The sequence below is a fragment of the Cuculus canorus genome, chromosome 2 (genome assembly GCF_017976375.1).
Source record: "Cuculus canorus isolate bCucCan1 chromosome 2, bCucCan1.pri, whole genome shotgun sequence".
NCBI lineage: Eukaryota > Metazoa > Chordata > Aves > Cuculiformes > Cuculidae > Cuculus > Cuculus canorus.
This window is the reverse complement of record NC_071402.1, coordinates 124,551,261-124,576,321: the sequence shown is the minus strand read 5'-3', so window position 1 is coordinate 124,576,321 and position 25,061 is coordinate 124,551,261. Positions and strand designations below refer to the sequence as shown.

Sequence of the window (25,061 nt, the reverse complement as noted above, 5' to 3'; positions counted from 1 at the left end):
GAATACAGCAGGGTGGTGGAAGTATGGGTCTTTCAGAGGGCAGAGAAGAGGCCAGTTCAGTAACAAAGGCTGCAGGAATGGATGCATATACACAAGCACCCCCAGTGTAACCTGGGTTCCTTAGGATAATCATTCTTCTCTTTGGTGGCAGCTTCTTTCCTTCCAAAGGTGAGTCTGGTGACTTAAGTTTGTGCCTTGGTTGTAGCCACATTCCCCATCAGTTTGAAGCTTCTGAGCCAGGGATCTGTCCTAGGCCTGTGACAAAATTTATAGCAATGCCAGTGGCATAACTGCATGAGCAGAACCTATGTAATCCCTTAGTGTAAATGTAAGAGTACAAAATAAAAAGAAGGAAGGAGGGAAAATGACCTCTTAGACATGCACAGAAAGAGGGTAGGAAGTCACTTTTTGAAAAAAAAAATGGAGAGGGAGAAGTCGGCTGAGCTTAAAATGAAACTATCAGCAAGGCTGGAATTAAAAGAAAGCTTTAAGAATGATCTAACTTTTATTTTATTACATTACAGAAGACAAAAAATCAATAGCTGGTAATTCAGACATAAATGAGTTATACAGGCCATTGACACAATGGACCAAACTTTATAACAGCCACATCTGATGCTGTCAAGCCACAGGCTTCAGTGGCGCCAGTAATAATTATGGCCGATCACCTCTAATTCAGAGTTGCCTTGCTTGATAAAGGTGTCACTGTGAGTGGCTGCAGCATCAATATCAATTGAGGATGTCATCCAGCAGGTCAGCCCACTGAGGAGAACTGTGTTTTTTTAATTGAATACGATAAGCCCTTGGTTTTTCTCCTTTTCATTCCATCTGTAAAAATCATATATATCTCAAACAAAAAAATTTGAATTTGGGACTGAAACTAGTTGAATTCAAGACTGAATCATGAATGAAGCTAATGGTGTTGATCTGTAGAAATATATTCTAAAGATCATTTATAGCCATAAGACCATCATCAGAGGGAGACTTTGGTACTTTACAGTAATCTCTGTTGCATTGCTGCTTTGATCAAGTAACAAACTTCCCCCCCCCAACATAAACCCCTTTTGGTAAAATGCTGCTATGTAATAGAAATTGCTTTTCTGTAAACTCATATCATTATAAGGAAGAAAAGAAAACACCTTGGCTTTGGTATTTTCCTATTGTTTTCTGAATTTGAGGGGGATAGATGTGTCCATTGGCTGCCATAAAACTGAATTTCACTCTGAGATGAAGCATCTCCACCCTTTTTAAGTTCACAGATGACACTGAGCTTGGAAGAAGTGTCTATCTGCTTGAGGGCAGGAAGGCTCTACAGAGGGATTTGAACAGGCTAGATTGATGGGCTGAGACCAACAGGATGAGATTTAACAAGGCCAAATGCTAAGTCCTGCACTTGGGACACAATAACCCCATGCAGCACTGCATGCCTGGGGAAGAGTGGCTGGAAAGCATCCTGGCAGAGAAGGACCTGGGGTTGTTGGTTGAGAGCAGCTGAATATGAGCCAGCAATGTGCCCAGGTAGCCAAGAAGGCTGGTAGCATCAGAAACAGTGTAGCCAGCAGGACCAGAGAAGTGATTCTGCCCCTGTACTCGGCATTGGTGAGGCTGCATGTTGAATATCGTGTTCAGTTTTGGGTCCCTCAATACAAGAAAGGCATTGAGGTGCTGGAGCATGTCCAGAGAAGAACAATGAAGCTGGTGAAGGGGTTGGAGAACAAGTCTTATGAGGAGAAGCTGAGGGAACTGGGATTGTTTAGCCTTGAGAAAAGGAGGCTGAGAGGAGACCTCACCACTGTCTAATACTACCTGAAAGGAGGCTGTAGCAAGGCCAATGTTAGTCTCCCAAGTGATAGACAATAGGGAGTGGCCTCAAGTTGCGACAGGGGAAGTTCAGATTGGACATCAGGAAAAACTTCTTCACGGAAAGGGTTATTGGGCACTGGAACAGGCTGGCCAGGGAGGGGTTGGGTCACCATCCCTGGAGGTATTTGAAAGATGGGTAGATGAAGTGCTCAGGGATATGGTTTAGTGGTAGACAAGTATGGTTGGACTTGATGATCTCAAAGATCTTTTCTAACCTGGTGATTCTATGATTCTATGTAGTGACTTTGTAAAATATGCTGAAGGTCTTGATCTGTAAAGGAGTCACTTTTAAATACCTCTCCAGTGTTTCAGGTGCTTATGTCTCTGCAGTTTGACATTGAAATTATTAGTCCTTGGATTGCTGCGGGATGATGTGTGCTTAGATATTTTCACTTCTCCTTCTTACTCAGGCTTTGCATTCTTTTGTGGAGCAACTGTTTTGTACAGTGAAAAAAACCTCTGTGGGGGAGGACACGGGAGGTATTTCATCCACAGTCACTGTAGCGTTTAACATCAGGAAAAGTTAGAAACTGCAATACGATGCAGCAGAACACTTAGCCTCACAGTAGCTTATGCTTGCACATATGAAAAGCTTCTTCTTTTTTGAAAAATTATTACTAGTTCCACTTAGATGCATTCTCTAGCCTTAAAAAATTCACAAGTATCAGACTTGGAAGATAAACACCAGAAGGGAATTGTTTTAAATGCGGGGTAAGCAATAGCAGCAGCCCCCCAGTGAGTTGGTTCATAAGCTTACAGTGCTGTACGACTTGGGGCTTTTTTGGTGCTTTTTAAGTAGTGGAGAAAGAAAAGTGTCTTGCACCTGTACATTTGCAGGCTCACCAAGAGTGAGCTCCGTAGTTACCCTTCAAAAGCACAGGGCTCAATTCCAGCCCTGCGTGGCTAAGACAGAGAAATCCCAGCATAACCTGTAAAAGCAGCGCTATTCATTCTCCTCAGACCCACACAAACACGCTGCGTCCGCTTTGCGGCTTATCCGCTGCCCTCCTTGGCTCCAGCTCAATCTTCTCTTTCCCCAGTCGCTGGGTCTTCCTGAAGCCCAGACCATGATGGCACTCAGGAATGAGTGCGTTTGTGTGCAATATCTTCTGATCAGCCCCAGTCAATCATGTCAGCCCCATCTCTGGGTTTTCCTGTGATCCGCCAGGCAGCTGCGCAGGCCCTTCTGAGGCGGCACTGTTTCTTTCTCTGTTTACTCGTTTCCAATGGCAATTGCACCACTGAGTCTCAGTACGTCTGGAACTTGGCCTGGGGCTGTTTTGGTTACATTGAAGTTTTTGCTTCAGCTCTGCCAGATTTAAATGGTGACTTCACCAGCACTGAGCTAAAAAGGAGAAAAGGGGAGGAGGGAGGTAGTGTAGCGAGCCTGAGCGAGCCAGGGAGAGGGCCAGAGCATTACATCATCACTTGGACGGGAATCAAATGGGAAGGATATGACTCACTCGGGCTAGTTAAGCTTTGGCTCAAGTTCTACATACACTCATTCCAGGGTTCTCATGTTCTGCACCTCAGCAGGGAATTCAGGCTCAGTGATGTCCATGAGGTTTGTTTTTAATTTTCTTTTCCTTTTCTAATTTCTATATACTTTTTCTCTCCCTCGTCTTTCTCCTTCTCTCCTCCTCCCCTCCCTAGTCCCCCTTTCCCACTCTCTTTTCCACTTTGACAGAGTTTGTTTTCTGGTGCATGTAACCCCGGACTCTTAGCAGCAGAAGCAGTTTTTTCGACCAAACCAAACTCAAGCAAAGAGCACAGCAAACTTGAGAGAAGTTTGGTGATTTGTTGTGTTTTGGGTATTTTTTGCCTCCATCAGTATGTTGCTCCTAATCGGAGGAGACAGAGAGAGAGTTAAAATGCAGGAACCAATCGCTTGGATGGTGATGTAATGCTGGAACTGCAGGGTTGTTAAGTAATGTGAGAGGAAGGGGGTCAGGGTTGCAAAGCATTTACCTGCTGTCAAGGGGCTTTAAGTTTATTATCAATTGCAGTGACTCTAGCTGGCTTCAGACTGCACTCTCTAATTATTCACAGACTCCCTTTTTTATCTTTTATTATTAAAAGTAAAACTATATTACAGTATTTTAAAAAATGTGATATTATCACAGCTGCAAATTATTTTCCACCAAGGTTTTTTGATATTTTTTAAATGGATTGAAACTGGGTGTCTCTTTCACAAAAAGCCCAAAGAAAGCAAAAAGAAAAGAGAAAGGCAAGAGCAAAAAGGGGTGGTTCTTTGAGTGTAGCTGGCTAATTTGAAACTGTTCGAAGAGAGCAGTTCAGCCTCTGCCTCGCAGAGTGAGTAAAAGCTCCTACTGTTGGGAATCCACTGTAGAAAATACAACATTTAGGGGAGGCACTTTGCAAAGCTTATCCCGAGGAGCCTCGGTATTTCATCCCTAACACTTGTCAGCAGCATTTTGATCCTAAGCTTGCCCCAGGCTCATTACTTTTTCAATGGGTTGCTCTCTCGCAGTTACTGGAACTGCTGAAATCCTGATCCTGCATAGCAGATCCCCTCCTATCATGGTTCTGCTCTCCAGAACTACCTGAGACTTGGGGCATCTGCCCACGTGGGTTTGCTTTGTGGGAGAGAGCACCGTCATTGCTTTATTAAGTCTATCTGTCTCGCTACAGACCTTTTAGTCTTTTTTTTTTCCACATAGCTAACAGAGTCTAGGTCTGGGGCGGGGGGGTTAAGAAAGGTAACTCTTCCCCGAGTTCACTGTGAGTACATTACCCTTAGGGTGGGCCACGTAGAGTTTAACACTGACTAAGCCCCTGCTCAGGCATCGCTTGTGTTTAAATGTGGGATGAATGTGAGATACCAGCTGTGCGACGGTGTCCTCAGGATACCCATTCTGCTCGGAGGAGCTCTGCATCAGGTTTCTGTGTCAAGAGCTGTCTGCTTCTAAGATATTGCTTTCAGAAGTGCCCCCTTCAGGGAATTTCTGTTTCAGAGGGAAGCACTGTCTTTGTGTCAGCTGGATCAGCAGTGGGCCAAAGATTTGCTTAGCCAACTGAAGATAGACTTAAACACACTCTTGAGGTTTTGGTGAATTTTTGTTTTAAAACCCATATTGGGGCCTGACTTAGCAAAATACCAAAGACTGTTGTTCTGTGGTGATGGCAAAACCTCCCCATCTCGGTTTGAACAAGGGAAGACTGACCAGCTCCTGCCTTCTCTTCCCTGTGGTATCCTTCTGCAAAGCCATGTTGTGTCTGGCTATTATGTCCCCACACTTTACTCACAGGTTTTTCTAAATGCTCTGCTTTCCAAGCTCCTCAGTCAGCTGCCTAAGTACAAACAACTGCTCATGAGCCAAACTTTTATCATCTGAGGTCCTAACATAAGGCTGCACCTGGCTCTGGCCCATGTTGAAGTACAGATATACCATATGGATTAGATTGTGCAGTGCTCTGTTGAGGATGTGTGGGTTGTGGAGGGAGCTGTGAAGGTGCAGGAGTTCCTGTAGGATTTCTGACTCATATTTTCTCCTAGAAATGTTAGGAAGTGCAGCTCCACAGACCATCAGAGCAAAGCAGAGAAGATTCTTCCCTTTGCCTTCCTGCTTTGGATGCTGGGGTGGACTTGTCTTCACTCTTTTCCTCCCTACCTTTTCTGGCTGGAGACTTTGTGCAGGAAAAGTCCATTGGTGTTATCCTAAAATATTGTCTAGCCATCTTGGGATGATACTGGACAGAGGATGACAGACTCTGTCACAGTCCATCTTTGCCAATGCAGAAACGTATCCTTGCTATTTCTTTTATAAAAAACGTATATAAAATATGTATGCAGTGTGGCTTGGAAGTCTTCGGGCATCAAGGTGCATTCCATGGGGGATCAGAGTATCCCTTGTCTGGTACTAGCTTTAAACATTTCACCTGGCTGGGAGTACAGTAAAGGAGAATGCCTTGGTGCTTTAGTCAGTTTGGACTGACTGGTGACCCTGCCTTGTGCTCGTGACTTTCACAAAGCAACTTCGTCTTCTCTACTCTGCTGATTCGTGCCTGGTGAAGTTAGGTAGAGTGTAAAGCTATAAATCCTTCTTCCATTCCATAAGTTCATTGCAACTCTGAGTTACAATTTACTTCTGTTACTTAACTGATTTCAACACAGCACCAAGGAAAAAAAATACCCCAAAACAGTTTTAAAGGTTTCTTTCAAAATGTTGCAGCTGTAAATTGCATATAAATACATATGTATTTGTATATATGTATGCGTGTATGTTTGTATGTATGGACATCACCTATTGAAGCAACAAAGCATATAATTAATGAGTTATAACTGTCCTGATGAGAGCAAGACTGCTTTGTTTGTACTTAATGGGTGCTTTTGAAGTGCACATTCATCTTGAATGACAAAAGTGAAAGTAGTTACCCACTTTGGATTCTTCCAATGCTAGCTGCCCATCTTGCTCTACCTTGGAGCCAATGTGCAGGTATGCCTGTGGACTTGCAGCTCCATGGATAGAGGTCAGCATCTCTGACAGCTGGCCTCAAGATATTTGAAGTCGGGTCTTCTGGCAAGATGATTTTCTTATTGAGGGATGATATCTTTAGGGACCTAATATTTAAACAACAGCCAAGAGAAACATTAACAGCACTCTGAAAATGAACATCAGAAGATATATTCAGAAGCATATGTAACCTGTCAAACAAACCAGAGGCCAAACACACCAGGGCTGGGAAGCGATGTTTGCACTGGAGAGCCAACTGTGCACAGTCGGCCTGTGAAAAAAGGCAATCTGCTCAGAGCAGAGCCTGGCTGGAAGAGTCCTAGTAAATTTTCCCCACCGAGATCCCGAGTAACATTTCTGCCTGTGTCGCTGAATGTGTGCATTGGCAGAATATCTGCTCTATAAGCTATGTGATTTTAAGCAGGAATTTGGTGCTCCTTAGCTGGTCTCTGCATGCACAAAAGAATTGGCTCTGCAGTTGCGGTACAAAAGCAATAGGTAAAAATCAGAGAGCTTATTTTAATTTCACTGAATGTGATCCCTCTGCCCTGAGATTGCTTGGTTTTCCTAGCTTCACAGTGAGACTATTTCCCTTAAGCATTTTTGGAAGACTTGGCTGATATTTGTGAAGCCTGATGAAATTTTCAGAGTTGGTGTGGCAAATGCTGAGGTCAGAGCAGGCTAGTTTTTGGGCGGAGGTGGTGGCAGCACTGGCGTCACCCCACATTTTGGACATGGCAGGCAAGAAGACCCAAGTTGTCTCCTGCGACAGGAGCGCTGGTGCAGCAGCAGGCTTCCTCTGCCCTTCCCAGTCTCTCTCTGCTCAACTTCTCACCATTCTTTTGTTCCTCCTGCACATGCCTGGGCCATGTTCAGCCCAAACTGTTGAGATCAGCTTTGCTGAAAATTACACTTCAGATCAAAATGTGGGTTAGTTTCCTCCAATATGAAGGGAATGCTGGGTCTTTCTCTGCAGCTATAGATAAACCAGATATGAGGGTAATTACATCTCATTCCTATCTGACTGTCTTATTTGCCATAATCTCTTTTAATCCCTTTGATACTCATCATAATAATGTTAATCTTAATGAACTCATTTGGTATTAATGCGGATGTGATTTGTAAGTTCAGATCGGGCTTGCCATCCTTGTTTAGCGTTCATTAATATCCACTTAACTGTGTTTATGCTGTCTTTCTCCTGCAAATGGACTTGCATATCTTTGTCTTCAACCAAGCTGATGTGGCAGTTCCAGTAGTGGAACTCTCTTTCCATGCTCACATTTGTATTTCCTCTCTGTTCCTCTTCCTGCTTACATGATCCCAGAGAAAAGACTAGTGGAAACACTGCATCCATCTGCTCATGGCTTTCTGTACCCCATCGCTTACTAATTTCTTCCACTTTTGACATCAAAATTGAAGGAACCTTTGTCATCACGCTCCTCATTCATTTAGCATTCCTTCTTAGATTGCCTTAGAGATATTAACGTATTATAGCCCTCCTTTTATTGTCTCAGAGGGTGAACAAGTAGGAGACACAACCCCCAGTCTTGGCATAGAGACAAATTATTTGTTGCTCACTGCCGTACTCTCCCTGAGCACTCTGTTTATGGGTGGGGTATTTTGCCCAAACAGTTTCCGACATGACCAGCCGATTCTAGTGGGAGAGGACTACGTTTGGATGTTGAACATGATCCAAAGCTTATTGCAGTGAATAGGAGTGCTGCCTTGATGGGCTCTGGATAAAGTTTGTAAACCTATCCTCTTTTCGTTCCATTGAGTACCCACATGTTTTTCACCATCTCCAGCTTTAGGGAAGCTCCGGCAAAATTACTGGTTCAGCCACAGGCATCCTAGAGACTGATGAACTTTGAATCCCTATTAGTGGGTTATTTCCTCTTTATGTGGGTGCTTGTGTTTGTTTTTAAATGTGGCATGGAATTTCTGTGTTGTGGTGTTTGCCACCTTCCCTCTCCACTTCCTCCAAACACATGCCTTAGTTGTCAAATAGCGTGAATTATTTTTCAGCTCCAGTGGCACACATTTTGCTTTTTAGGACGCTTGAATCCTGACAGAGCCAGGAAAGTATCATTTATTTAACAGAACACTGTTTATTCCATCCCAACTTCCATTATTTATTTTATGTCCTGATGTTTCCTTGTAGCATCAGCTTCCTATGTTAAAATGAATAACTGTACTGAAAATATCTTCTAATTTACTGAAAGATTTCTGCACGTTATAATAAAACCAGCCATTGCTTTGGTAAAAACTGCTAGTTGAGAGGGTATTTTAGTATCTCAGTTTAGCAGAAGCCGTATTTGTGTAGTAGCCTTTATTTTAACATAGTATCTTTCATTCAAGAGCATCATAGGATATTTTGCAAATTGCAGCCATTAGTCAAACATATTAAAGCTCTTTATTAGTATAAATACAAGATATATTCATATAAATAACAAGGTGGAGAGTTTTATTATCTGCTAAATTTATTATTTAGCTGTGGATATCTACAGCTCTTGTGCTGCTCCGTGACGGTAAAGAATATGGGTAGTGTGGTTCAGATGGATGCTGTTTCTGGAGATCGATAAATCTGTGCCCATTAGCAGTAGTAAAATAATAATAATACAACTTCATTATGTTTTCTTAAAATGTCAATTAGTTATCACAAGCCCTGTCAAAAAATAATGCCAGCAGAATATTTTACCGCACTGGAAAAGCCCATCTGCACCAGTAATTTTATATGCCAGTTTTAATGTGAGGTAGGTTTTTCCAAACTGAGTCTTAAAAACCATAACAGAAAAACCTCCAAAAATCCTCCCTTGACCTCAGTTTTAAGGGCACTCAGTATCATGAAAAAAAAAGTTCCAGTACTGTGTTCTTTGTTGTCACTCGGTTTCCCGATCAAAGTGAACTTATATTTCTCTGCTGCTAAGAATGTGGGCTGTATTTCTTCTGTACTGTCTCTCACAGGACTGCAGGAGTATTTACGGCTCTGAATACTTTTTAGTTTTCTGACATACTTGAAATAAGTGGGTTTCTTTTGTAAATTCACATAGAAATAAAATTGGCTGAATAGTCAAAATAAAGACTAAATTAAGGTTCAGTTTATGGATTGCCTGAGCTAACATATTCCTTGACACTGGAATCCAGCGTTGACAAATATTTCCTGTGGCCATTTGTATTAAACAGGGATGTCTTGCATTATGTGCAGATTAGTAGAGAAATCTCTCTGTGTGTGGATCTGTATGTGTATTCTGTGTGTGTGTGTGTCCCCAAATATATTTGAGGCTGCACGGCAAAATTAACTTCTGTTATTCCTAAGCAGTCCTATCAGAAAGAATTTAACACATGAATAAGATTCCAAGTTGCATGACTTAAGGCGGTGATGTGCGCGTATACATATGAATGACACTTTCTTACATTTAGAAATTTAAACTTTATTAGCTCCTCTCACCTCTACCACCTATTTCAAGTTTTTTTCAGAAATCAAATCTTGGACAAAGATTTAAACAATAGTTAAAGGGGGACATTGCTGTGCATCAGTCAGTGTTTTGTTTGGTTTTTTACTTGCTAATCTTGTGCAGTATTGAACATTTTCCATTCAGAGCAAAACCTGATGCAGCTACTGCAATTGGATAGATACTGTAGTATCTTGAATTAACTGCAAATATGTAGCAAATTCCTTTTTAGTAATTAATTTAGCCATTTTTAGTTTAGTATAAACTATTTTAACAAGACTTTGCAGTGCACTTTGAAAGAACTGCAGCACACTTCAGAAGCACAAAATCTTACTAGCAATATTTATTAAAATATAATGAGAAAATAAATTAATATTAAAAAAAAAACAACTGAGTGTAGAGTTAGTTGGAAAAACATGGATTTAGAAAAGTGAAATGTAGTTGATTGAAAAGTTTCCAACGAGGTTCAATAATTGTTAAAATTTGGGCTTTTGTCAAACAGTTATTTCAAAGGAAATTTGAAATTATTTCAAGAGAAAATATTTTTCCTTCCAAATTGGTAATTAGTCTTTCTGAGAAACATTTTGTTACTTTAAAAAAGCTCTCAAAAAAGAGTAGCAGGTTCTCACTTGCTGTATACTGAAAGATGATTAAGCTTTTGCACATTTTATTTTTTGTTTGATGGCCAGTGTCTCTTCTAAAAGGTTCTGTTACTTCTGACTCGTTTCTGTGGGAAAATGCCCTGAAAGAGTGAAGAGTAGCAAATGATAAATGAGGCAGTAATACCCTGGCAATCACACATGTTACATTCCAGAGTTTTAAACCTCAGCCTCACCTGGTGCCTGGGATAAGTTCTTGACTGATAGCACAGCCAGCAGCAACTCTATCTGTGTCTCCCTTTTCCCACCTTAAAATACAGTATTCTGTCAGGGAGACTTGTCTAAAAGAAGCAATGCTCGAATAAGAGGACTTTTAGGAGTGTAGATCGAATTGAGGTGGGTGTAGGAAGGGTGTGAGTCTGCTGCTTCCCCGTGCAACGCTGAGCATAGGGATGCTGAATTTCGTGGCAGGTCTGCATTTGCATGTGTCTCTTGCACACAGTAATTATCAAATAGGACAATCATTACATATAATCATTAACTGATTGGCTCAGACTCAGATATTTGGATTCACCCAGACAATCCCAGAGAACTTGGAAAGATCTTCTTTGTTATAGGGAGGATAAAAAAAGTCTCTGCACCCAACCGAAATCTTGGGTAGTTTAGGGCAAAATCTGTTCGGATTCTCAAATAGCTCCACGCCAATGGGCACGGCAAAACTGTGCACGTGTTCCTGGGTGAGCCTGCGAAGACTTACGGCTCTGCAGCAGAGGAAGGTGGGTGAGTTGCGTGGAGGACAGATGCCGTTACAGATATCTTCCCTAGGTCACAATTTTCATTAAGAGAAATTCCTGTGGTACCTAAAGAAAGAAAGGCTCCGGTAGGAGTCATGTGGCAAGGTGCAGCAACACACAGCAGAGAGTTGCTGCGGTCACCGTTGCTGGACATTGTAACACTTTGTCTAGAAAAGGTCCTGAGCAGCCTTTTCTGGTACTGTATTTAGCCCTGCTTGGAGCAGGAGGTTGGACAAGGTGACCTGCACAGATGTCTTCTGACTGAAATTGTTCTCTGGTCCTGTAGTAGGCAGTGATGGCTGTCCGTACCAGTTGGGGAAACAGGAAGAATTTTGGTGAGGAAAAAGAAATATGAAAAGCAAATGGCAAGATAAGAACATAGTGTCATCTTTAGCATATCCTGTGCTTGCTTGCATCCACCTCATTTTGAGAGGTAAAAAAAGCATACACCCCATGTAAGAGGTGTAACTGTGGGCTCTGAATTGCTGCTACTGGGGAGAGAATGAATTATGCTTCGAGGTGGTTCATTTCCTAGGTTTCCCGCTATGCTCTAAGTGACAGGCAACTAAGTTTTAGGAGGTGCCTGATAAAAATGCAAAGATAAAACAAAAATTCTGACAACCAGCCGTTTTCAGCTGAAACGTGAGCCAAAATGAAGCCAAATATATTTTCAATTTATAGACAGCTGAATGAAGTCTTTTTCCCTGTTCAACTAAGCATCTGTATTTTCTGCTTGTAGTTAGGAACTATGAGAGAATTTTAAAACACTATGAGAAAATCCATCTCTGAGGTATTCCCGAACCAGTCAGCTTTTTAAAATACCACATATTTTCTTTGTATTTTTACAAAAATAGGGGAATTAAACCATAACAAATGAAATGTTTTGGCCTTCGTGGTAATTTTCAGCATATTTTGCAAAACTAGGAGATAGGCTTTGTCCATCACCATGTGAGGGATCCATTTGCTAATATCCCTCTAAACTGAAAGGTATATTTTACAAGAACTTAGCTAGCAAGCGCTGTTCCCACTATAAAAGTAATGGCACGTTAATGCCTTTTTACAGTGAACTCCTTTATTCTGCATTCGTATTTGTCCATTAACTAATGACTATCCAATATGCTGTCATTAATATCACATGTAAAATCATGCCTTGTCCTTCTGCATGCTCAGTTACTTTACTGTTGCAAAATTAATAATTTATTATGGAATATAACGTAAAGACTAAGGAACAGTCACTGAACCTCAGTTTTCACTCACAAAAGCCTGTGCAGTGATGCTGACTCAATCTTACGTTTGTCTGGAGCTAAAAGGCTTAGAGAAGGATATTGTTCATATTTATGAGGTTTCAAAAAGTGCAGTCCTAGAGCAAACAGCCTGTACTGCTGGCACATTTTTTTCACTGTCATGCATTCACCTTGATTGCATCCTCTTTTCTTGTAATTAAGACAAGCTTTGACTTTTTGAAGTGTTGTGCCTGATGCTTCAGTAAAAGATTATTTTGTACCACTGTCATACCGGGAGCAAATCACTGAATCTGGACGCGTGGTAAGAACTTCCTGGCTGGAAAAGCTAATCCCTTCTGAAAACAAAACAGAAAGTCCCATACTTTCCTGTAGAATATAATGCTTTCCTTTTGCCTTGATAACAGCCTTTCTACCTGCTTAATTTATTAATGAACCTAATCAGTCTTTAAGTAAGGTAGTTTTCAAACTATCAGTGTTAGATCTGTTTTTCATTAATATATGTGTACTGATGATCAGGTTTCTAACTAGCTGTTAAAATCAGTTAGGAAAAATCTAGGAGAGAAGATGTAAAAGAGAGGAAAGTTAGTAAATTAGGTTGTTTTTAATAGAACAGGAAATGAGAAACTGACAGATTTAAGGTTTCTTTTGTGCCATTGGTGTGTGTTTGTGGCAGATGAACTGTGAATAACAAAGTTGTTGACTTTGTAACTGAAATTAAAAATAATAATTGAGGTTAACTCAATACCACTTATTTTTTTAATTGTGCAAATAAAGTGAGCAAAGACCTTTTCAGGTTTACAAAAAAATTAACGCTTTAGAATAAGCTAAGTAAATTTCCAGATTAATATGGCATTTCAAACAGGAACATTTAGAAATGTTGAAAAAAACCTGCTTTTCCAAATACCTATTCTTCTCCACTTATGAGATTTATTAAATACAATTTATTAGTATATTTAATAATCTTGGTCAAGCTGAAAGTGCTGCTTTTGGTACATTTTCTATTTGACTGAGGGGAAAATAAGTTGAGCTCTAGCTTTTGAGCTTTGCTGCAATTTTCTGCAGGAATCACGTCTGTTACATGCAAGTGAATTCACTACAATAGAGAAAATATATTTAATTTGCACATACTCTATAGATAATTGAAGTCTCTGTCCTCATATAACTTTAGAGTTTGACTTGCTATTGTGAGCTTTTAGAGAAAGCTTTTTGTTGTTTCTAACGTGAGCATGGCACCACTCTATGAAAAGTAAGGAAGTTGGTGCAGAAAAGGCTTTTGCAACTTCTTTTTTTTTCCAGGGTATCTTTGTCCTTACCCAGTGTGGGTTGCAGGGCCAGCAGTGCACTTTGCTATACTTTCGTCATCTCTGCCATTGGTAGAACTAGCTACGAGTTACAGTGGCTGAAGAAATCTTGCAAGGTTTGTAAAACTCTAGAATATTAAAGGAGGGCATGTAAATTCATGTAGCTAGACGGTTGCAGGATTGGAGACTAGATGTCCATAGAAGATGATTGAAAAAACTTGTTTTCTCGCCAGTGACAGGTTAAAAATAACTCTCTGCTTTAAGCTGCCTGTAACACCATTTCCAGTCTTGAAAGACCTCAGGGAAAGAGCTGCTTTTTGCTTCAGTGGGAGTCTTGTACATAATGACCTGAAGAAGTTAAATCTTCTTTTTGGTGCCTGTATTCCTTAGAGTTTCAGTGAGTTATCATTTTGTATTTCCAGGGCTTTGATGACTGGAAATACCCAAGGACTTGGAAGGGTTTTCATTGTCACGTAGTCCTTAGGACTGATGGTCAGTAGGGTAGTAGAACTCAATGCCCCAAATGATCACTGAATTTGAAAATCATGTTTATGTTCTGATGGGAAACTTCTTGATTATTGTTTCTTCTATTTTGTTCAGGGAAGAGTAAGTAGTTAATGAGGAAGCCCATACAACTCCATTTCAAGGTTGCATTCTTTAAGTCATAAAATGAAGGTCCTTTGGGTGAGACAAAATTTATTAAATATGAAATGCAGCATTCAGGATGTCTTTCTGATGGAAATTTTCCTCAGAAAAGAATGCAAATGAAAAATCTGTAATCCTAAGTCTAAAAGGAAGTTTATCAAAACCTGCCAAATGTGCAGGGGGAGCGTGTGTTTCATGAATGGCAAGGTTCTGGCTCTGATACACTTCCAGTTGTTATCATTTTCATCCAGTAATGTGGGGTTCTCATTTGTTTTTTTTCTTTTTGTGCTGATTCTTGATGTGTTGTTTAAAAAAAAGTGAAGTCCGAGCAGTTGAACCATATGTTTATATCATAGCTCCTAATGTCAAAATTTTAATTGATTTTCCCATATTTGGGGTTAGGAGGGAGCTGTATCATGTTCCACGACGTCATAAAAACAAAAATATTTAAAATATGTTTCAAATAAAATGAGAGGGGAGAAGAAAAAATGCTTAACTTAGAAAAGATGTGGGATTCATTAACAAAGGAAAATACTGGCCATGGACCAACGGCAAGCCAAATGTTTTGCCAACAGTTTGCAGTTCACAGTCATCATTGCATGTCACTCTGCCTCCTGCACCAGTCCCTCCAACCATATACACCTTCCTTTTAAAGAGAAACCTGTCTGGTTTGAGTTGAATTAATTAATTTAGGTTTACTTAGTTTAAAAACAAAAATATAGAGGGCCCAATTTTATTTCATTATGCCCATGGGTAAAGCAGTCCGAGGTAATTATAACCACAGTGCTAGTTGCTCTATCTTAATTAAAGAGGGTTTTTTTGCACGTAGGTTTTTGCACAACATAATAAAATAGTTTGTGGTCTGGCTAGCCTCAGTGTCACAAGAGTGTACTCACTTGAGAAATTGTCCAGCTTTTCCAAAAGCTGAGGCCCTTCCATGCAAGAGGAAGCATGGAGCTGCTCAGCACAGCATAGGTAGTTTACAGTCCTTCCTATTTAGTGTAAGGGCACTGTCATAAATCACGCAGCAAACAACCTTTCATACAGTCTCATACACTAAGTGGCATGCTTGTCAGCAGCAATGAATGTAGGCTTCAGTAAGTCTTTAAGCAATAATGTGCTCCAGAAATGTGCAACTTGGGTTACACACCTGTGACCAAACTTCTTATTTTCGCAAACTTTCCTTGTAATGTTTTGGATTGTTTGGGATTTTTTTTTTCCCTTCTTTGCAAATAAATATGATTTATTGCTTAGCAAATTCTTTTAAAGAAAAGGCATCAAAGACATTTAAATCATGCACTTGGGATGACAATTAAAAAACCTAAAGTCAAATCCCAACAAGTGTGGGTAAGATGGCCTGTTATTAGAAAAGTCAAAGGAGGCATGTTTGCTAGTTAAATAAATCAAGTAGCGTTGTAAAAACACTGTCTCAGGGATGATTAAGGGTAAGTGATTTTCATTACAACATTAAGTTCTCCTTTCTGTTGTGGTGCTTTTCATATCACACTAAGCTTAGCTATTTACTTAGGCCGCTTTAAAAAGACCCAGCACCTCAGTTACTTAACACATGACCCAGTGCTTTGATTCAGAAGGATGGCAACACAAGGTAGCTTCACTTAATACTCAGGAACCTGACTGACATGGGCTCCTTCTTTGGGTGCTGTAGCTCATCCAGCTGGTAAAACTGACTGGACTCAGTTTGGCAGATACCAGTGGAGCAGATTCCTGGATGGCTCAAGTCGGTAAAATTTCACTGTCCCCAACAAGTTCCCCTCCCCACCTGGTGCTACTGCTTTCCTTCAAGTTGTACAACTGTCCTTTTTTTTATATATATTCATATTCTTAGATAATTGGGGCCACTAATTGTCCTCGACCCAGTGAGATCACAGTTGTGCTCCCTCAGTCATTGGCAAGCGCAAGGTTCACTAATGTTTCTGAACCTTGCAAGAAGTGTCTCAAGGTTGGAATAAGGAACATCCGAAGGGCCCAAGATGTTTTTACTCATTGACCAGCAGTGAATTTTGCTTCTTTTGGTTGGAGATGTGGATCATCGTATTGAGGGGCAATAAAGTTTAGCTTCTGCTGCTTGAACTGACACGATTTCACCTGAGCTTGCATTTACAGAGGGGAAAGTGCCAACAGGCTGTGTGTTGTACCCCAAGCTAGGACTCCAGCCAAGGGAAGGGCACCCCTCAGCTGCACTTGGGATGCTCTGAAGAACCCGTGCCTGCAGGATGAGGGGAGCTGGAACGTGTGTTGCTTGACAAAGCTATTCTTCCAGCCTCCCTAGGCATGGCCCAGGTCCTTTGCAGCACTGTCTATGTAAGGCTGCATGTGTGATTATAGTCATCTGAGCGTTCTTGAGGTTGGATGCCTGGAATTAGGCATGTGTAAATGGGGAGAATTAGCCTAGAGCTGGATCAGAATGATGCCCCCCGCTGCCTTAAGGTCAGAACATGAAAAAACTGATTTACTTCCCACTCTCTGTGGTGATACTGAAGCAACGACATCCAAATATACTTCTAGGATGCAGCTGCCAAAGAAATGTTTCACAATGAACACGGAGGGGCATCCCTGTGGCAGCCTCATCTGAGGTGCTAATGATTTCATAACCTGTTCTTTTGTTATGCAAGCTACAAAACCTGCTGAGACAGTTCAGCATGGGGGTGCCTGCCACCAGGGCAGGAGCCAAGGCACAATGGTGGATTGATAATGGGTTTCCATGTGGAACAGATCTGCACTGTGTGTTTTACATATATGGCTTTGAAACTACAAGAGAACAGCCACTTTCTATTTCCATTTGCATTAGAAACTTCTCATGAATATCTGAAATAGACATTTATTATGACCATAACCCTACCACAAATTAAAATCAGATCCCAAGTCCCTGTGAAAAAGAAGCTCATTATAATGCATGGAGATGTCAGAAATGATACTAAATGACACTTTACTTTAAACCCCAAACACTACATTTACCCATGGCTTAGGTTTAAATCTACAGTAGAAATAAGACCAGGAGCTAAGCAAGGTTCACAGAGGTGGGGGATGTCCCAACGGATGTATAGCCACAAGCTGAAGAACAAACAGCTGGTTGTATGTGTCTGCCAAATGCAAAGTGTCTTGCCATATACACTGCTGCGTTTTCTTCTTTTAAGCCACAGATTACCTTTGTAATGTATCCTGTATGGACTGGGCCAGGTTTATACGAGGTGCAATGTTGTTGAGTCAGACAGTTTGTTGCTATAGAGAAAGAGATAAAGACTCCTAAACGCTCATTTTTTCATCAAATTTTATGCATAAACCTACCACTTCTTATCTTGTAGGCTAATACCGGGCCTAAATCCATGCTTCACAAAATACAGAGACCAGAGAAAAAAAACCCCAAAACATGCTGACCTGCAATCTGACTTTGCCACTGTTCTTTACATTCATCGTGTTTGCCTTTCCTATTTAAAATAATCAAACAGAATGACAACAGAAAATGCAAAGCAGAGCAAGTAAGCCATAGCTTCAGACCCCTGGAAATCAGCCATACTCACTGCTGTGCAAATTCCTGCTGGTCTCTGAGCTGAGATCATACTGTTGGAGATGGCAAGTGTATAGAACACAGATCTATATCTTTCTGCCATTGCTAAATATTAACAGTAAAAAATAAATGCAGGTGATGCAACAGGCTTTGACCAGACCGATTATGTGACTGTTGAGATATTTTAACCAGATCAGTCAAATGTCTGGCTCTCTGTGGGCCAAATCAAATAGATCTGCTGTTATTGTAAACCGAGTGGCTGCCACTTCATTCTTTAGGTAAAGTTAACATTTTTTACATGTTCACCTGCAGTGTATTGACGTGTCTCAGAGTACATGTGTGACAAACACTTTGCGTATTTTACCGGGCACATCTAGAAAAGGACATGTTTTCTCCTTTCCACTCTCTCTCTTCTGTCTCTTCCCCTTCCTACGCTGACAGTCCTTTTCCTCTGGCCTCCCAACAGCTCCAAGCAAACAGCTTAAAAAAAAGAAATAAAAACAACTCATGTTTCTTGAATGTCAGCATGCTCTGACTTTTGTCAGGCCAGCAGGAGAAACAAATTACATTTTCAGAGACCTTCCACTAACGGCTCTAGGGTACCAGTTCCCACAGTTTAATTCTGGAAATGCTGAATACAAATGCTGCAGTTGGTTCCAGTGGCTATAGTGGCACTGCACTGAAAAGCAGTACATTGGATTTGGTTTCACGGTATCAGGCAGTCAGTGCAAGATGATATGACACTCTTGTTCCTGGGAGGGCTGTTTTCAGACCGGCATGTCTACGGGAGACTCAGGCCATATCTAGATGAGTGGCATAACTTCAACCATACAAATGCAGTTAAAGAGGTCCTGGTCTGGTTAGCCAGGTTCCTCCTTGCTGAATTGTAATGCTGAAAACTGCGAGGTGCAAAAGCTTAGAGATATCCAGTACTCTCGGAATTTCAAAAGTTACTGAACTTAGTTTTTGACAATGCTGATCATACTACCACTATGTTACTTCCCCTGGCATGGCAGATTTCTAGCTTAAGCACCGTTTAAGTGGTGGTTCTCAAAGAGAAAGTGGAGGAAAAAAGTAATGGGTAAAACCAGAACTATTCGTGGAGTATGTGCAAACACTTACAATTCATATGAAATAGATAATCAGAAAAAAAAAAATAACTGTGTATTAGTTCACGCTATAGACTCTTGGAAGTTGACGTGAAGACCTGAGCTTTTGCATGACTGTCTATTGACCATTATGCCCTTTACTCTCAGTTGGTGCAGTGGATATTTTCTTAATCTTCAACACAAAGTTCTGGTTTGGGAGAATGTTTCTCTTTAAGACAACATGTTTCTCAAGTCAAAAAAAACCCCACAACCAAACAGCAGCTGTGAAACACTAAACCGGAAACATCAGAACAAATTGTAACGTAAAGATGTAAAATAAACCTATTTTCTTAGTGTGATGTACCATGTCATTACACGCATAAGTCAGCATTTCAGGGTATAATTTAGGAAGATATCCTCATAGGTGTCATACAGTTTTATGGGCCTGATTCTCTTCCAGATGACTGTATTAGCAGCACTCCTGTGAGCTTCAATGGCAACAGTACCGTGCCCAGAGGAACATCTGCCACAGAAGGATTAGCCTTTCCTTGTCTTTCTCAAGTGTACATGCTATACAAGGCAAATTGTAGATGGCTGGATTGCAGATTAGCATATTAGTTTCAGTGATGGTATCGAGAAGAGCAGCAAGGGTAGAATTTGGCCAGTGCTTTCAGGAGAAATGCTGTGAATATTATGGTGATCCTCCTGTTTCACTTCATTAGCTAGTCGCAGCCAGGGGTCAGGAGAAATTGCTCAGTAGTAGTCTACAGATATGAAGGTGTAAGGTGGGGATTTTTGTTTTCTTTTGAAGCAAAAGACATTGATCACTGTCAAAGCTTCTTTTACAACTAGATGTAATGTATGTTGTATCCTGTGTGTTTATGGAGTGTGCTTGCGTGAGTGTGTATGAGTGAGATTCCCAGCTGGTTTAAAACCATTGTCTTTGGCAAAGCTACATGCTCTACACCATTGAGAATTGGCTCTATTGCTGTTGACATGTTCATGCTTTTCTTATTGTTTTCTCAAATTATTGTGTTAACTCTGTTACAGCTTGTCAGCTGTCTTTATTTTTCAGGCTTGTATTTCCTCAGTGATATTTTGCTCATAAACAAGCACGTTTTGAAGGTCACCAGGTAGACTAATGTGCAAAGCTCTTTAGGAGACAAGTTTTGAATATACTTCTGATTCATTTCAAAGAAAGATTCAAAAGCGAACAGCAAATTTCCAGTAAAAAAAAAGCTAGAGATATTTGCATTTTCAAATTCTATTCCATTTCCACTTGCCTCTATTTAAAACATTTTGTAATAATAGACATCCTTTCTGATTTAAGCCGGAGAGTCTAAAAAAATGTGCTTGGTATCTGGCAGTACTGACTACTTAGACTTACTGCTTTTTATTATAAGTATTGGCTGGTTTGTATGTGTATTTTTAAAACTAAGATTTAAGATTTACATGTTATCTGGAACTTGATCTATAACTTGAAAAGCTACTGTAGCCACAATAAGAATGAAAATAACCCTGAACTGTTGAAAATTCAACTTGGGGCACACAAAGTGGTAATGACTGCAATAGTAGTTTTGTCGATATTTATAAATCAATGCAAACCAGAAACTGGATGTTTTGATTTACTACAGTTTCAATGTAACTGATACCCTGAAGTTTAGAGCTTTAAGCTTTGTGAAGTGCAATGTTATTGCAGGGCATGCATCCAATTTTGAAAACATTATATAGATTGGAGACAGATGAGCTTCGCAGAATTATTTTAGGCCTATTTTGATTGAATGCCTGAGATGCATTTTCCAGTGGAAATTAATTGCATTGATGTGAAAACAAATGAACTCCAACCTCAAAATTAGCTGCAGGTTCATGCTTAAACCAATGCTTAAAAGGGAGGGAGTGGGTACAGATAGTGGCTGGAAATTGATGACAATATGCACTTTGTTGCAAGAATAAAATAACCTTTTTTCAATGCCTGTTTTTTTTTGCTCTCTCTCTCAGAGTGCATACATGCACAGGGAGAGAAATTTTTCCATGTTTCTGTGGTTGCACATGACTGGACAGTGACTTTTACTAGCTATCACTTCTTCCCCTTGCATGCTGCTGGGAATCTTTGCTGGCCTACGTTGAACACTTAAGTGTCAGTGAAATCTGCAGCAGCTGCTACCTGTACTGTTTTTGTCATTGCCATGGAGCATTTCTGGTGTATGCTGTTCATTAATATGTACTGTTCTGGGAGACTTAATTAGCAAATAGCAGCTAACATGATTTCCACGCTTCAGTGAAATGTACTGTAGCTATGCGAAAAATGTTGTAGATTAATTTGGGATTCCTGTTTGCATGACTGGTACTCTTAATCAGTGGTAACTCCATTGATGTGTAGGCCGAGAAGGTGATGCTTTTTAATATAACAAGCTCTTAGAATAACAGCTCTTTAAATAACAAGAGCAGTCAGCACTGCTTGGAGCATATCCTTGTTGAAGTACAGCTGCAGCAGTTCTCCACAATTTAGTTCTTTATGCCTTGAGATTCACCTCTTCCCAGTGCTTCTCATCATTTGTACTAATACAGCTGTCAGTTGGGATTTTTAACATGTTTAAGAGATGAAGTGCATGCAGAGGTTCCTCCCAGGAAATGGCATATATTCATTTTGATCTTTATGAAAGTTTGAAAGGAATCAGTGAAGTGAGTTGGGGGTTGGAAGGGGGTCACTGAAGATATATAGCTATTTGGCAGCTCTAAGATATTTTTACACCTGGAGGTAACTTGCTAAACAGATAATTGAAAGCACACCTAGCGTACGTACTCCCCTCTCTCTTCCCCCCCCCCCCCCCACCTACCGAAACAATCGGCAGCTTTGAGACACTAAGCACATTTGGGGCTAAGACTGTGGTAGGCCATGCACAAGAGCTGACTTCCCTCTGGGCTGTAGAGAGAGCTTGGCACTGCAGGAGCATGTGCTGACGGCAGAAGTGCTAGGGAAGCAGTGAGAATTAAAAAGCACAGAGTATCTCTATGGTATTTTTGTTAAAGGACGGGATTAAAAGCTGGATTTTGATCTGCTGCTTCTGTCATATGTTGTTTGAGACTTTTCCAAGCTTCTAATTTTCTATTTTATTTATTTGCTGCTTTGTTTAAGAAGTCATGTTTGTTTTTCTTATGTAACGCCTTTATTAAAGATTCCTGTGCTATGTGTTACTTTCTTAGCATTTTTGGTGTTGAATTTAAATCTCAGTAAAAAAAAATCATCTTACATATATATGCCTACTTGTTTTCCTCACTACTGACTGTGGGCAAACTCTGCTTCCAATATTGCATAAAACACAGTTGTGTCTTGTCAGCGTTAGACAGACTGAATCTGCCAGTGGCAGATGCTGGAGTGTTTTTCTCTTACCAAGACTGTTTTCATTAGTCAGTCTTTTTCTAGCAAAATTGTGTGCAAATTGATGCTCTAGGTCCAACCGTAGTATTATGGCTACATGTGCTGTAAGTTGTATTGCCACATGGTCTTGAGACCCCACAATGTTTGGAACCACTTGCTTTGGCTTTGTACAAGCTCTAGACTGGTGAAAATTAATGAGAAGCAAATGGATGAAGTTTTATTCTTTTTCATAGATACAGAGCTGAAGAAATGTAAAGATTCAGATTCATTCCTTTTTTTTTTTTTTTCTGGGGAAAAGAGTGGGGGAGTGAATTGCTTGAAACTCCTTTTGGGGTGCTCTGTGTCTTTCTGTTGACTACCCACAGCAACTGTGTTTCTGTGGAGACCTAGGTTAGGTGCCTGAAGTGAATTTGCCATGATCAGAAACCAGCGTAGGATTTAAGACCTGTTACTTAAGCAGCAATCTGTCATTTTAATTCAAGACCCTTTTCCCAACCTTTTTTTGGGCACAATCTTCCTGCTCTAACTTTTACAGCACTGGATGTGGGTGTAGCTGAGGGTATGCTGAGGAAGAAAACATCAAGCTATGTTAAGCCATCTGAAGCATAAGTCTCCATAGCAGTCCTCCGTGGCACACAAAGAGATCAGCAAGGACACCTTTCTTAGACACCTAGGAAGGCAAAAGTCTCTGAAACACAGGGGCATAAAAGTGCTGCCGTGGCATCCATCATCCTGTGGAGGACAGTAAAAACATGTGCTGTCATCTTTGACATTTTAATTGAAAAGAAAGCTTACACAGATTTCGACCTTAAGCAGTGTGTTTATACAAGTGTATACAGAGAAATAATCTGTCATTTCAGAGCAGGCTCATTGCTATAGGAGCTGGTTTAGTAACTGAACAATCCAACATTAGCTCACACACCTTGCCTTGTTCCATGCCTCAATAATTTTTAGTAGAAATACTTTGCCTAGAGGCATGCAGTTATTAAAAAAGAGGCTCAGCTTGCTTAAAGTCTGGAATTATTAGCTCATGGTAACAAGCCTGCACTGGAGAAACTGTTGGTTCTTTGTTTTCATGACTTTGCTGTAATTCACCGTCTTATTTCAGAGACAAAATTCTGCTTTGTTTGGGAAGCTAAAAAAAAAAAAGGAACAAAAAAAAAGAAGGAAAAATAAATCACTTAAAGACTTGTTTTTTCAATTTTAACATAAAGCAGGGTTTGCAAAGCTCTTTTATGTTAATATTTCTATTAAATTGCACTGGTCCAAACAATAAGGATAAATAGATTTTTGAGAAATTTGTTTTACCACATTACCAGTATAGGGATCTGTTGGTTGTGCATATCCACGGACAGCTCTCCAAATGCCCTCTCAGTTCTTTAAGAATAAAAGGAACATTTTCTCCATGTTTTTTGCATCTACTATTCTTTTCACATGCGAAGTTATGAAGGTCAAATAAAAGCCATTTCTAATGTTGTAACTGTGTTTTCGGTCACTTGAGCAAATGAAGGCTCCAGCACCTTTACGTAGCACAAGCCTGTCACAAGAGTTACTTGGTAGTCATTTGTCACTTTTGTTTGGATGCTGGGATTAGGTTTCTTGCCAGCTGTTTAACCTGTTGATGTTCTTCAATGATCCTTAAATTTTCAACTTTTCTTAAGTTTGCTTGCCACACTAGAGTCTTTTGCCTGACCCTTAGAAAGAATGGACATGTTAGAGAGTGTTTGTGTAAGCTTTGTTGCTGTTATTATTCCTGGTTTTAAGTCAGCTGCCACTTGATACATTTCTGTATTATGGCTACCATTTTTTTCTTCAATGAAAACTGATACATCTTTATTTCTGGTGATGCAAAATCATTTCTTTTCTTGAATAATTAATCTTGATTCTCTCTGAGCTGGGAGACTATGACAGCAGAAGCAATTTGACATCATTGCTTGCTTTTATGATCAAATCATGTTTATGCTGCAGTTTTTTGGTTTTATCCCGCTTTTTCCTGTTTTATTACAAGAATGTGTTTTTATATGAGCTAGTTCTTTATAATCCCTTGAACCTGCCTTATGCAGTGTTTCCTTGTTTTGCTTTAACTATGCCATTATCCTTCACATATCATTTGCGAGTTCCAGCTGTGTGCATAACACTATGCAGAACATAAACTTTTCTGAGGAGGTTATAGTATATGAAACCATTCTAGCTTTTCTTATTTTTCTTGTAATGGGTCAAGCAATAAGACCCAGTGAAATATTTAGAGGGAAAGGAAGATTGAAACCAGCAGTTTCTGAGACCTGTAAGAGCCAAAAGGCAAATGTCAATGGGTTCTGTGAGGCTTCCAAGGACCTGCTGGTACTTTTACTTATGCTGAATTTGCAGAGGTTCCTTAAACATGTCCAGGAAATATAGGTGCCATTAGCACAATTGGAATTTGTAAAGGCAAGATTTATCATTTACTAAATTTTAAAATAGAGTTTGGCCCACTAAATACGTTATAGCAGTGGGTCTGCTCATTTTTGGGACTTTTCTCCTACAAGCTCAGGTGAAAAGTACAGAATTTGGAGGCATTTTTCTACAGGTTTATGGTATTTTACCATACAGATATCCATTCCCTGTCCTTTTTTTGTTTTGTTTTTGCTTATTTTTTTCCCTTTGGTTAGATGTTGTGTCCCTTGCAATTGAGCAAGAGTACATTTCTGATGGAGGT

General features: G+C 40.2%; 1 protein-coding gene across 8 annotated transcripts in view; it reads left to right on the top strand.

The window, feature by feature from the left end:
• Positions 1–25,061, top strand: part of CREB5 (cAMP responsive element binding protein 5) — a 258,138-nt gene that overhangs the window by 153,971 nt on the left and 79,106 nt on the right. The window contains exon 1 of one of the 8 annotated variants that reach the window (XM_054060292.1): positions 3,353–3,427. The exons of the other annotated variants lie outside the window; for them this stretch is intronic. Within the exon in view, the coding sequence (XP_053916267.1) occupies positions 3,381–3,427 (47 nt within the window). The 5' untranslated portion in view covers positions 3,353–3,380. Of the gene's footprint in view, positions 1–3,352; positions 3,428–25,061 lie in introns of those variants that run through there. 8 annotated transcript variants of the gene reach the window in all.